Here is a 12,903-nt window from a genome sequence, read left to right as displayed (position 1 = left end):
TGAGTTGCAAAGGTAGACTATGAAAGAAAGCATCACCTCCTAACTACAGTTCCTCAACAGACAAACTCACCTCAAACACGTAAGCAGTTGTATCCAGGCAGAAGAGTTTCATATCCCCTCAGCAGACTTAGTAACATGAGCAAGTCCATTTCTCTATGCAAGATGAAATCCTTCATTTATATAGGAAAGTAGTGTGGATTTTATCAGTTTTTTTCCCTGTATTTATCCATCCCCTCTGATAGGAAAAGCTACAGCTATTCAGAAGACACTAGTGAAATACTGCTGCTGGTCACCTTTTACCTCCCCTGGTAGAGAGCTTGTGAAAGTTACACAGTGAATCCACCAAACAGCCAACACCAGAACCACAACCTGTCACTTCCCCAGGCTCCAACTTTCAGCACAAAATAGTACTTTTCATACTCCTTTATTTGCCTTCTTGCCCATGCTCACATTTTCCTCACAACACCTTTTAAAAGGCCACACATAGAGGGCAGAGAGGGAATGGGCACATGCCACAAGGACCTTCAGCAGAAGCAGATGATGCAATAGGTATAAATGCTCCTGTACAACCCAGGATGTATGTGCTGATCTAATGCACTCTGCTTTCCCTTCCTCTCTCCATTCCTCAGGAAATGTAAGTCCAGTATTCAGCAACTTGGATGGGTCTGTACCATAAACTACAAGTTACAGCTTCAGCACTGAGTGGGCAGTATTACGTGCATTTGTGCGCACACAAACGTCTTTCCTATTATTCTTATCCAAGAGGGAATTAAAAGGCATTGATATATGCTGCAAAGACATCAATCAGAAGATAAAAATTATCAGCACTGAGAAAAGGGTAACTTTCTTTCCTTGCTCCCATATAAAGACCTCTTTATAGTTTCTGGAATTGTGATTTACATTTTAGTAATTTTGGGCAGTCTCTTTAAGCCTTTTCCTAGGAGTCTAATTCCTGACTTGTGTGGCTTTGTTGTTTTGTTTATTTAAATAAAACCAGAAAGCGCAACTACAGAATAACATAGAATTTGTGGCAGCAAGAATCTTAAGAAAAAAAATTGTGTAAAGTAGCAGAGATAGGGCACAAGTCACTGAGTTGAGAAATACTCCACGGTTACAGCACCACTAACCAGCAACCTCAAGTGCAACTTCCGCCACTGAGCTGTGGGCTCAATGAATTTTCTACTGTCCCCAAAACCCCAGTATGATTACTTCTAACATGGTGCCTCTCTCTGAGCAGAGCTGCAGGGACCCTACTGGAGACAACCATGTTCTGCTTGGAGGGTCTGAGCCCTGCTGCCCACGCTGCCACTGACACAACAGGGACATGGCACAGACCGCATCCTTTGTGCTTCCAAGTCACACGGTATGAGCCAACAGCACCGACCTTCTCCATAAGGGAATCCAAAAACTTCCACTACAAATCACAAGATATTGTCAAGCATGCTGGAAACAAAAAGTGCCATTCACCTGATTACAGCTCCAAGTGAGCTGTTAGGTTTTTGTATCTTCTGTGACATAAGACAGTCTCCTTCAGCTAAGCCATCTGCATATTTTTAATTAATATGAAGCAACATTAGTATGCTCTTTGAATACTAAGGAAGCATTAAACACAAAAAGACTCACAAGGCCTTTTTTAATGTCTAAGTATTGATTTAGTTTGTCTGTATGCTATCATATGATGCTGAAGAGTATGAAGTAGCTGAATTTCTCCTTTATGAAAATCGCATCCCAAAACTGGAATTGACAATGCATACAAAAGATGCAGCCACACCAAGACAGAGATACACAGGATATTAATATTTATTCCTTAAATGTTGTTTAATGGTTCTTTCTGTAGAAAATAGTTTAACTGAAGAATGAAGCTTCCAGATTTATTACTTAAAGAAAACCGACTCCTGCCCTAACAATCTAACACCCAATACTTAAAAAATAAAAATCTTATAGCTGAGATGTGGATGGCATGGTTCCAAAAAATACGATGCCAGCTGCAGTGAAAGGCTCAGATGCACCTACACAGGAAACAATCAAATGCCAGGTAAAAATCTAAATAAACATGATGATTGCTTTACCCACATATCAGCAGTTCTATTCTACATCAATTTTCACTAACCTCTGCCTCACGATCTTAGTGTGCAGAACTATTTTGTCACAACATGAACTAGGAATACTTCCAGCCTCCTCATTCTTCCTGACCATCAGTCCCCTAATAGCCTGATTTAATTTGAGAACTTCAGAGAATGAAAGCCTTTATCACAGGCACCAGTAATAAAGAGAGGTTTCATTCTGGACCCGATTCAAACTGTTGAAGCCAGAAGAAATCTCTCAACAAGTTTCAATTGTCTTTGTTGTTTAGCAAAGATTATGACTCCAAAACAGCCAAGTGTGATGTAACTGATCAATGATCTTGTATTCTCATCACTGAAAGCCAGGGCTAGTCAAAACCACCTTAAACATCCAGCAAGATCATTTAGAGACAGTGTTTGAACTGACTGCATTTACTTTACTGGATGGCAAGTGTGCAGATGTTAACAGTTCCTAAACATGCTGCTAAGAATCCAGGAACATTTTTATAAATTTTGCACTCAACTAAGCATTTGATACATTAACACCCACCTGGATTTTCTACAACATCACTGAACAACTGCACATGCCCAGGTCCTTTTAAAAGCCTGGCCTTGAGCATTTCTCCTACTTACTTTAAATATTTTTGAGATACTTTTACAAGCCTTAAATTCAGAATGAAACTTTTCTCTGTCTCCTTCTTGGGTGAAAGGCAGTATTTATGCACACACTCAGAGGCACAGGCATGTAAAAAACATACAGTGAGACAGAATCACAGAATTAACCCCTGACCAACCACCTGGGACTTGAAGGGGGGAACCTCATAAATGATTCATGTGCAGCTGCAGTCTGCTTGCAGTCTGCTGCAGAATGCTTCTAGACCTTCCAGAAGTGCAAAGCAGTATCTGCAGTAATAGTATTTCCCAAAATGCTCAAAAACACGGTAAGAAGAGGCGACTTACAATGTGCGGAGACACGGATAACTTGGAGACAGGGAGAGAAGCAGTACACAATTTAACTTTCACAAAGTAGATGCCACTTGAAATCATGCGCCAATTCCCCCCAAATACGTTTCTTTCCCTGTCTTTAACAGCAGCTGTTGAGTCATCCTTTCTCCACTAGATGAAAAAATCTCCATTATCTGCAAACTGAACCAGCATGGACAAAACATTACATCCACCTGGATTCTACTGGGAAAATGTGACTGAAATTTAATTTTGCTGGTCCAATTAAAAGGAAATCTAATGAACATCAGAGGTTTTTCAGATGTTAATAAACAGTCCCATATGCAACTGAAATCAGTGTGCTTGTCTGCCTGTCTTTAGTCTTTTGGCAAGTAAACCCTCTCTCAGTGACCTTTTTCTCTGACTCCTTTCCAGCCTAGAACTGGTTAACTGCCTTTCCCTGTTATTTACGCTACAGTAGAAACCTCAAGCCAGGTCAGCCCTTTTGCAAGAAGCAGAAAATTATTTCAGTGTAAAGCCCTTTGTGGCAGAATATAACACAACAGACAGAAGAGCAGAAGGTCAAAACAGTGGCATAAGAAGTAAAAAGGCTTTAAGTTGAATTTGAAGGACAGACCACTAGCAGGACCATAACCCAGGATCTCCTGGTGGGCTCACTACAGCTGTTACACTGCTCTGCTCGATTCTTAACACATATCATACGTGCCTTTTCAGCAAATCCATTACAGCTATTCTGTTTTTCCCACATTACCAAAGAGAGTCTTTGCAGCATTTTCATCCTTGCCACAACATGCAGTTACTCTCATTCATTTCCATTTCTCCCTTCTCTGACCTTACCTTGGACCCTACCTCCTCTCTAGTTCGAGGCACTGGAGGAAAACAGGGGAAAAGCGCGAAAACGAAGTGAGTCAGCAGTTTCTGAGCAGCACACAAGCATTAGTCAGAGTTGATCAGGGTACTCACCACAGTCAGATGTGAATGAGCTCAAGACCATCAAACAACAGACTGGTGAGCAAACTTTCCCAAACACCTGCAAATGAATCACTGGGCAAGGCCACCCCAGAGATAAAGCACTTCAGGGAAAAAACACATTCTTAGCTGCCACATACCACATATTTGTTGCTGAAAGGCAACAAATCACACAGGGTACTGTTCTGTCACATTTCTGCTTCCTTTACAAAATGCCCACTGCATTCAGTACAGGTGAATCAAACACACCTGATGTGACAGTTGCCTTGACTAGTATTAGGTTTCCCCTAATAAGCGAAGCCCACAGTTGCAAAAGTTTTCCTGAGTAAAGTACATGCACAGTGCCCTACTACGCACTGTTGCCCTCCTACTCATCTGCTCCCTTATCAGGACACACCGACAGCAGCAGTAGTGATGCCATTACTTAGGAGTTAGGGAAGTGGTGTTCCACATCATGCAATGGAAATGAATTCTTAAAATTAATGACCAAATTACTAATACAAGTTCTAAGGGCCATAAGTGCTCATTTGCAACACAAGTATGGTACCTTGCTCCTCTCAGCACAGCTGTGACAGTGTCTTCCTGCAAAAAGAGATTTGAAGGAGAATTGTTCCTAGTCTTCACCTTCCAGCAGTAAAATCAAGGGTACACAACAGAAAAAACAACCTACCCCTTTCAGCAGGGCAAAGTACAGCTGTAGGATTCTCATCCATCATCTGCAAGAGAGCTCTTCTACAAAACTCCTCTCTGCTATGGTACAGTAAGTCCATTAAACTGTGAGTGATGTACAACCACCACTCCAGGAGAGTACACCTCACTCCAGGGAGATGAACACTGCTTCAGTGCCTCTGCATTCGGGCTGGACAGAACAAGACTTACTGTAAAAAAAACCTCCCCATCAAAATGACACCTACTGAGTTTCAAGAAACACAGTCAATTACTTCTGTTCTGTGACTCTGAGCAAGTGCTAACCTCACTGTTCAATTGCTCCACTTTGAAAATACATTACTTCCACCTTGTTGCGAGGCACTTACTAAAATCTGTTAAAGTGCTTGTCAACAACACAACTTTAATTAAGAGCAACCTTTTTCCATAAGCAGCTTGCAACATGTTTTCTCTTCTCTGCAGACTTCCCAATATACTCTTCCACATGAAACCTGATCCTGTCATCCATAAAACACAGTAAAAGTTTCATTTTTCGAAACAGCTTATTCAGACATTGTTAATGGAAAACATTAATAGGGAAGAGCAAAGATACACATAATATTTACACAAATTTCTGAAGTGAATAAATACGTGTTTTAATCCGTAGTATTTGGAAAACCACAGCATTGTATCAGCTACGAGCAGCTAGAGAAAGAAAATAACAGCAAACATTTAGAGCACATCAACTATTCTACTGACCCATGCAGTCAGTCTTTACACAGAAGTGGTCCTGGCATATATAAACAGACCTTTGTACATCTACAACAATCTTATCCTTCACATGAGAAGTTAGAGGAAAAAAAGGCTGCAAATTTCAGCTAAAGTTGTTTCACAACAGTTTCTCTACTCCAGCAATTTTCAATTCTTTTGCTACTCACTCTAGTGGGAAATCATTATCAGTACAAGTTGAGGCTACAATCGCCTGGGACAACTTCCTGGGCTGGAGGCATCACTGTTTTTAAATAAATGCTTGGGGTTTTTCTGTTTGAGAGTTTCTGGCATCCTTCTACCTTCTTGTAAAGCATTTTCAGTTTTCATGTAGCAGCAAAGTTGCTCTCTCTTGCATAAGGTACATTATTCTTAGATGTTTGCACAGGGACGTAAAACACGGCTTTTAGGAATGTGCAACAAAGGACCAAAAGTCTTGGTGCGTGACATTGTTGAAACAGACTCTTTCGGGGGTTGACTTTTCAGGCACTTGAGTATGTGCTCACTTGTTGAAATAAATGCTAAAACGCATTACTTGTTATTTAAATAACGTTCACCACACGGTATCAGCCGACACACCTAAACTCAGTTCACGGCCATTATTTAATTCTGCTTTAATTTTTTTACGAACAGACGCCGACAGGTGAAAGACAGAGCTCCTACAACCCGTGATCACATCACCAGGGAGACAAGACTGCCCCTCTCCCCGCCTCAGCTCACGGACGCCCGGCTACGACGGACGGAGCAGTCTCCACGACCGACCCGCGCCCGAGCCCGCCCGCTCCGGACCCCGCCGCGCCCGCTCGCTGTGGAGCGGCGCCTTCGGGGAGGGGCAGCGAGCGGGCGATGGCAGAGCCCGTTCCCGGGGCAACCGCTCCGCCCGCCCCATCCCCGGCCACCGCCAGCCGCGCCGAGCGCCCGGCAGCGGAGGGAAAGTGGCAGGGGCGGCACGCCCGCCCGGCGCGGCACAGGGGGCTCGGCAGGGCCGGGCCGCCGAAGCTCCGCCGTCTCCACGGAAACCCCGGCGCGGGCAGCGCTCGCCACACAAAGGGGCCCGCAGGCGGCAGGAAAATTCTCGGCGGCCGCGGAGAAAAGGCGCGGGTCCGGGCGGCGGGGGAGACCCGGCCCGGCGGCGAATAAATCAGGGAACTTGTACTCGCAGCCCACCGCCCGGCTCGCCGCCACAGCGCGCCGGGGGGTGGCAGCGCCGGGCCGAGGCAGGCTCGGAGCTGGTTTTTCCACCCGGGGCAGCACGCCGGGCGGAGGAGGGAGGGCGGCCCCGCACCTGCGGAGCGCGGAGGGCGCCAGGGGGAAAGCACGTACCTGGCGCCGGCGGGCCTGGGCACGCGTGCCGCGCTGGGGCGCCGGGAGCGGGCGGCGGCCGAGCCGCACCGGCTGCCACTACTTTGCACGCGGCGGGAGCGGGCGGGCGGCTCGGGCGGGGCCGCCAGGCTCCACCCGCCAGGCGGCTCCACTCCGGGAACAGGGCCCCCCTCGCCTGCCCTTCCCGCCGTCATCATGTCACTTCCTCCGGGGGCGGTGGGAAGGGGCGACCCCTCCCCGCACCGGCCTCGCCCGCCCTTCGGAGCGGAGCGGAGAAGGAGAGCTGGCGGTGCCTCGGCGCGGCTGAGGAAGAGCGGCGGGCTCCGAGGAGGGAGGGGGAGCCGGGGGAGCGGCGGCCCGAGGGAAGGGGCGCGGTGCAGCGCTCGTCCCCTCGGCGTCGCCGGCGCTGATCGGAGCTGGGCGCTCGCCATCCCCTAGCGGGACAAACGCGGGGTGAAGGGGGAGAGGGGACTGTCGCGGGGTGATGCGCACCTGTGACTATCTGCCCCTTCAAGTAGAAACCGGGCAATAAAAGGGAGCTCCACGGCCTGAGTGCTGTGGAAGAAGATAAATACCGTGGCAGCCATCCAAGCGCCGAGTACCCTGACACACAATATTCACTCTATGTGACAACGCAAACATTTGCTGCCAGGCTCTGATTGTGGGTTGAAAGGCAGCTTTCATGAATAGAGAACAGCAGGAGCCGAGTCTATTATAAACGCCCAAAGCACTGGAAGGTGATGGTGACTGGGATGACACATCACTGGGACAGTACTGTCAGCTGCTGGGTGTCTGGAAATAGGGGGGCTGGAAGCTGGCAGGTTATGAGCTGGATAGAGTAAAGCCTTGTTCCAGTCCCGGTCCATACCAGCCACGTAGAATTCCTGTTTGTCTTCACTGTAAGATGAACGCAAATTAAACACTCTTCATGGCTTAACTTCAGTCGGCAGCTACTGCATCAATCAGTGTCTGCTGAGCACTTGTACCGTGCATCACTTATTTTTCTGGGGTTTTATTCCTCTCTCTCCTTTTCATTACTTTTATCGTTAATGTTGCTGTTACTATTAGGTAACTAATGCTCTTAGGGAGCAGCAATAGCAAGGCTGGAGCTGAGGGTAGCCACACCACAGGCAGTGTGCTCACTGGCCAGAGCACTTTCCCACAGTACCTGAACAGGGCAGTGGCAGCACAGAGCAGCTCCACTGACAGTCCTAGACAAGATGAAGCAATGAAACAGTTCTAAAGATTGTACAAAGAGCAGCAGAAGATACGGCCACAGCTGGAAATGGAGCAACATAGGGTTGGGAAACGGGGCAGGAGACCCAACCAAACATGCATATATCTACTAGAGAGCTCTGACAGGGACCAAAGGCCCAGACCTGGGCTTAAGTGGAGCTCTGGCCCATGGGCCGTGTGTATGGATCCCAAGTGCGGGTGGTCAGGTCTATCAAGATGTAACTGTGCCGTCACCTGCCCTGACAGGTCCCTGCTGGTGGGTGTGTTGAGTGTGTTGTTTGAGAGGCCAAGATTTTCCCACTTGGTCGTGAAGGAGTTGAATCTAGCCTACTGGCTGGTGGGCAGTGGTCTTGCTGCTGAACTGCTGTGTGGCAAGAGATTGATAAAGGGAATTTCTCCAGCCATATTTTAAAAGTCTGACCCTGTGGCTGCATTTTGAAAAAGGGCTAATTCTGGGCAGAGGGAAAAAAAATTTAAAATCTGTGAATGAGGCACTTAATTATGGAGAGTGGCTGGGTTTGTAGCGCAGCCATGTCCAAAGCATCCCCCACCACCTACTTGAAGCAGCTTTGTGTACTACACATTCTTGGGGTATTATTCCAAGTTATCCTACTCAGCATCTAGGTGTTATCCTAAAAGCCAAGGGTCCGAAAGTCAGGCACTCTGATGCTGAGTATGGTAATTTCTCAACATGTTTTACTTAGTTTTCCTTGAAACCAAACTCTCTGCAGCTGGTTATTTGTATGTTCTGATTTTCTGTGAAGCCATAATAAAAATCTGTCTTCTTGCTTTCATTAGTGTTAAGCTGCAGCTGAATGTAATAGGCTTTATGGACGCCTTACACCTGAGAAAACTTTGCACTGGAGAGGCAAATTCTAGTTTTGATAGAGTACATCTATTTCTCAAAAGACTAACCAGGAATATATGAATAATAATCCCCTCTTATTTAAGTTGGGGATTAAAAGTTAAGTCTTATGAAGCTGTTAAGTTCCATGGTAATGACTGAGACTGAAAAGCACAGAGAAAGAAATACTTCTGCGTTAAAAGCAGGTCTTTTGATGTCGTCACTGAGTATTTTCTAGATGGTGGAACAAGGAGTATAAAAAAGAGTCAGATTCTCTTTCTGTAAGCTCTGCCCACCAGAGCACTGAATGGAGTATGTCTCAGTTTTGGCATTCTTTGTACTGAGTGCTTGGATTGCACCCTCAGTGCAGTTCTTTTCCTTGTTGCTGGTGGGTATGCAAATACTTTATTTGCATTGGGCAAGAATCAAGAGTTGAGTCAGGAATTTATACCAGGCAATGGTGCCTCCCAGCTATCCATCACTGTGTGAAATGTGTGATTTTCTGTGAGTTTCCCTGTAAGAAATAAACATTACAAAAACATGATGACAACAACAAAAACCAACCAAAACCACAAAAACAAACCTCAGATCACCCCCTCCAGTCCCACTGGGCAAAGTGTGCACTCCAGTCAGTGAGGAGCCCAGGATCTGTCAGCTGAAGCAAAATGAACTGCTTGCTGGTTCTCACTGCTGGACCCCAACCCAATGCTCACCACATGCACTTTTAAATAACTTGTGAATTTGACTTCAGAAATTTTATTGCAGGTAAAATCTTGTCTGTCCTGGAAAGTACTGTAGTGCTACTTATGCCAGCCTAGAGAAAAGAGGCAGCACCCCTGCCGTTGGTGCTGCCAAACTGATAGGGTGGATACTAACATAGGGATATACTGGGATACACTCATGCCATGAGCAGCTGGACTCAAGAGATCCAGTTTGCTCTTGCTGCATGTCATATGGTTAGAATCTCCAATATCTAATAAGGTGTGGGTTATAAAAAGCTTATTTCCTTCATTTTAAAGCATTCATAATGGTCCTCTTCTGTGTAGAGTGTAATAAAGGCTGAACTGCAGGCTGTCCCTCCATGCCAGCAATAACAGGAAGTCTTTCATGTACTTGGCTTATCTATCTTTATGAAAACTGTGGGAAAGTAATTGTGTCTGAGATCTCTGCTGCTTTTTGGGGATTGATTAAAATCAGCTAACAAGGTCAGGCAGGAATTATAGTAAGGATTGATGTATACAGTATGACTCCACAATCCTTTCCCACTAGGAAACCACATGAAAATATCTATACATAGATTGATATAGGCTGACAGTTTATTTAAGTATAGAAACCAAAAATGAAAGTAGTGATGCAACACATTGTTGTAATGATGGAAGCTGTAATGTGGATGCAGGTGCACTAGATTAAATAGGCCAGTGGGCAAGCGATGTTGAAAATCACACCCATTCCCTGTGTAGCTAATTCTTCTGGGCAAGTTTTTCTGTGTGGACTAACCCCAACTGTGACACTTTCCATCTTCTCTTCTACCTCAGCTGTACAATGGATCCACTGTTTTCAAATAGAAACTCCCACTTTGCTTCAAAGAAGCCACCTGTTACTCACAAATGGAAACATCAAGTTAAAACTAAACTCTGGGGCCACAGTTAATTTTAGAATAGACTCATTCTTTAATTGAATAGGCATTAGCAAAAGAGCTGTTTGAGATTAGTTACAGGAATTTAAGCTCCAGACTGTCCAATTTGACCCTTTACAAAGGGTCACAAAAAGGTACAAAAAGATACAAAAAGGTACAAATCTAATCCATAGGGAAATATTACTGTCTGAGATGCTAAAACCCATTTATTTGAACATTTGTTCTTTCAGCATGCTTTATTTACCACAACATGTCTGTGATTACTAATCAGTTATATAAATTCTTTACAGTTTTGAAAGAATACAATTCCTTTAGTGACTACCAAGGATCCTACCATACAAAATGTTTTCCAAATTACTCTTTTCAAAATTACACAAAATATTTTCACATCTGCTGACATCCACAAAATAAATACTCCTTACATATGTGTAAATATTATTTCTGTAGCTGTTTTAAGGATTCAGCTTAGCCTACCTATGAGGAGGAGAGGATCCTTTGTTTCTCTTTACACATGTATCTACTGCAAATGTCGCAGATTTGTTCATCTTGTTTTCTTAAAGCTTGATTAAAGTGAAGACTTCTGCATGGACCAATCTGGGCTGAAACTTGGTGACTCAGGTGACTGGCTTTAGATATACCTACATGTATAGGTGACAGAGCAGATAGTCTAGACACACACAGACATGCACACCTGCCCCATGACAGGAGGAAATCTTGCAGCTCTGATTAAGCATAGTTCGGAGTGTGACAAAACAGTGAGGGCATCAATGGCACCTTGGAAATGCAGAGATGCAACATCTGTTACTGGCATGATCATGGGTGTACGTGGGTGGAATTCCTCTAAGATCTTAGAGGAAAGATCTCTTCAGAGCTGTAAGGTAAGAGTCGTTTAGAGGGTACTCAGGAAACTGCAGGAAAGATCAGATACGGAACTGCAGAAGAAATATCTTGGTCTGAACACTTGGAAGCTGGAGTAGCACAGACCCTGTAAAATGAAATGCTGTTTTTTATGCATTACTGTTTACATCAAGGAAGCACATTGGCTGCTCTCCAGGTCTTCAAGGGCAATACCTAATTTGCATATGTAGTTACAGAGACATTTACAGTCAGAAACAAATCACACAATTATTCTTTTTGCTTGCATATGTACATTTCCTCACCTAGAAGAGTAAATAACTACTTCAGTATGATAAGAACAAGACTGCTTTATGCCACAGTAGTGTGTAGAGATGAGCTATGTGAGCCTGCCATTTCTAGCTTTGTACAAATTTACATTAAATGGCCATCCCTGCAGTAAGTGGGGTCTTCTGGATCTAGCTTGTAATTAAGCAGTGCCCTCGCTCTGTGAATGGCTGTATCCTCACCCCACCCCTAAAATACAGCAGCTTTAAGCCACACTTAGAGCATTTTGAAGTTAGGGTTTTATTATCTGTTCAATCACACAGAATTGGAAAGGTAATTTTAAAAAAACTTCTAAGAAAAACCTGGAAAAACACTCATCCGTATACATTGTTCACTGAAGAACATATTACCTGCTGCAGGTCCTCTCACCAGCCCCATACCACACTATCCATATTGCAAACACAAGACAGCACTCAACTCTCTTCTTGCTCAGCTGCAGCTGTCTCCATCCCATGCTCTCCTATGTGCTGCTTTTGTAAAGACAGCTTTATCTGATGGGATAAAGGGAGCTATTTCCCAATAAGGGTCTACTTCCCAAGAAAACTATGGGATAAAACATGGTTTGCGTGCAAGGAAATAATCACTAAGCAACACTCTTTATACAGGGTTTTCATATGGATAGTAGATATAATTTTTTTCAATTTCTGTGTAGTCATATGTATTTGAAGATCAGATTTGGGTCAATTTTTAATCTGTATACTTTAGTAAAGTCCACTAATGATTCATAATGGTTCTATACTTTAAAGACATTTTGTGAAGTATGGTTATTGATCACTCAAGGGTTAAATTTAGTAGTACACCTTATAGACTAATCCTCTGTGTCAGCAAATTTGACCCCTCAAAAATTGACCTAACGGACATTCTGTACTGGTGCTTTCTTTCTCATAATGAGCCACTGGTTAATGAAATAGATTTTTAAATAAAAAGGCATTAGCTAAAAGCTAATTGGGAAAAAGCTGGATACTTACAGTTTTTGTAAATGTCTATTGCACACATTAAGGAAAGAAAAATATTTGAAACATAATTTTTGGTACTAAATTGCAGAAAGAGACTGCCTGATACTTGATAACAGGAAATACAAACAGCATTAGCAGCTCAGGACTTAGAGAAAAGGAGTAAAAGAGGTAAGATCTTGTACTGGTTTTACCTTGGGCTGTTTGTGATGTGACTGGAAAAAGTACACTACTGACTGCTTTATCCCACTACATGGAGCAAATCTGTGTTCTGTGAAGAGTACAGGACACTGTATTTCCTCTAATTTCTTCCTGTTGACC

The 12,903-nt window shown here is 44.2% G+C and overlaps 1 protein-coding gene across 4 annotated transcripts in view; it reads right to left on the bottom strand.

The window, feature by feature from the left end:
- Positions 1 to 6,832, bottom strand: part of AGPAT4 (1-acylglycerol-3-phosphate O-acyltransferase 4) — a 72,667-nt gene extending 65,835 nt beyond the window's left edge. The window contains exon 1 of one of the 4 annotated variants that reach the window (XM_058836712.1): positions 6,732 to 6,832. Coding sequence is in view for 1 of the 4 variants with exons in the window: in XM_058836713.1 (XP_058692696.1) it covers positions 4,666 to 4,711 (46 nt within the window). In the remaining 3 variants the exon portion in view is untranslated. Of the gene's footprint in view, positions 1 to 4,665; positions 4,724 to 6,731 lie in introns of those variants that run through there. The other 3 variants (XM_058836714.1, XM_058836713.1, XM_058836711.1) reach the window with 3 other exon arrangements.
- Between the last annotated feature and the right edge of the window lie 6,071 nt (positions 6,833 to 12,903).

This window comes from Poecile atricapillus, chromosome 3 (assembly GCF_030490865.1).
Source record: "Poecile atricapillus isolate bPoeAtr1 chromosome 3, bPoeAtr1.hap1, whole genome shotgun sequence".
In the NCBI taxonomy this organism is placed as follows: Eukaryota; Metazoa; Chordata; class Aves; order Passeriformes; family Paridae; genus Poecile; species Poecile atricapillus.
This window is presented reverse-complemented; position numbering and strand designations above follow the sequence as displayed.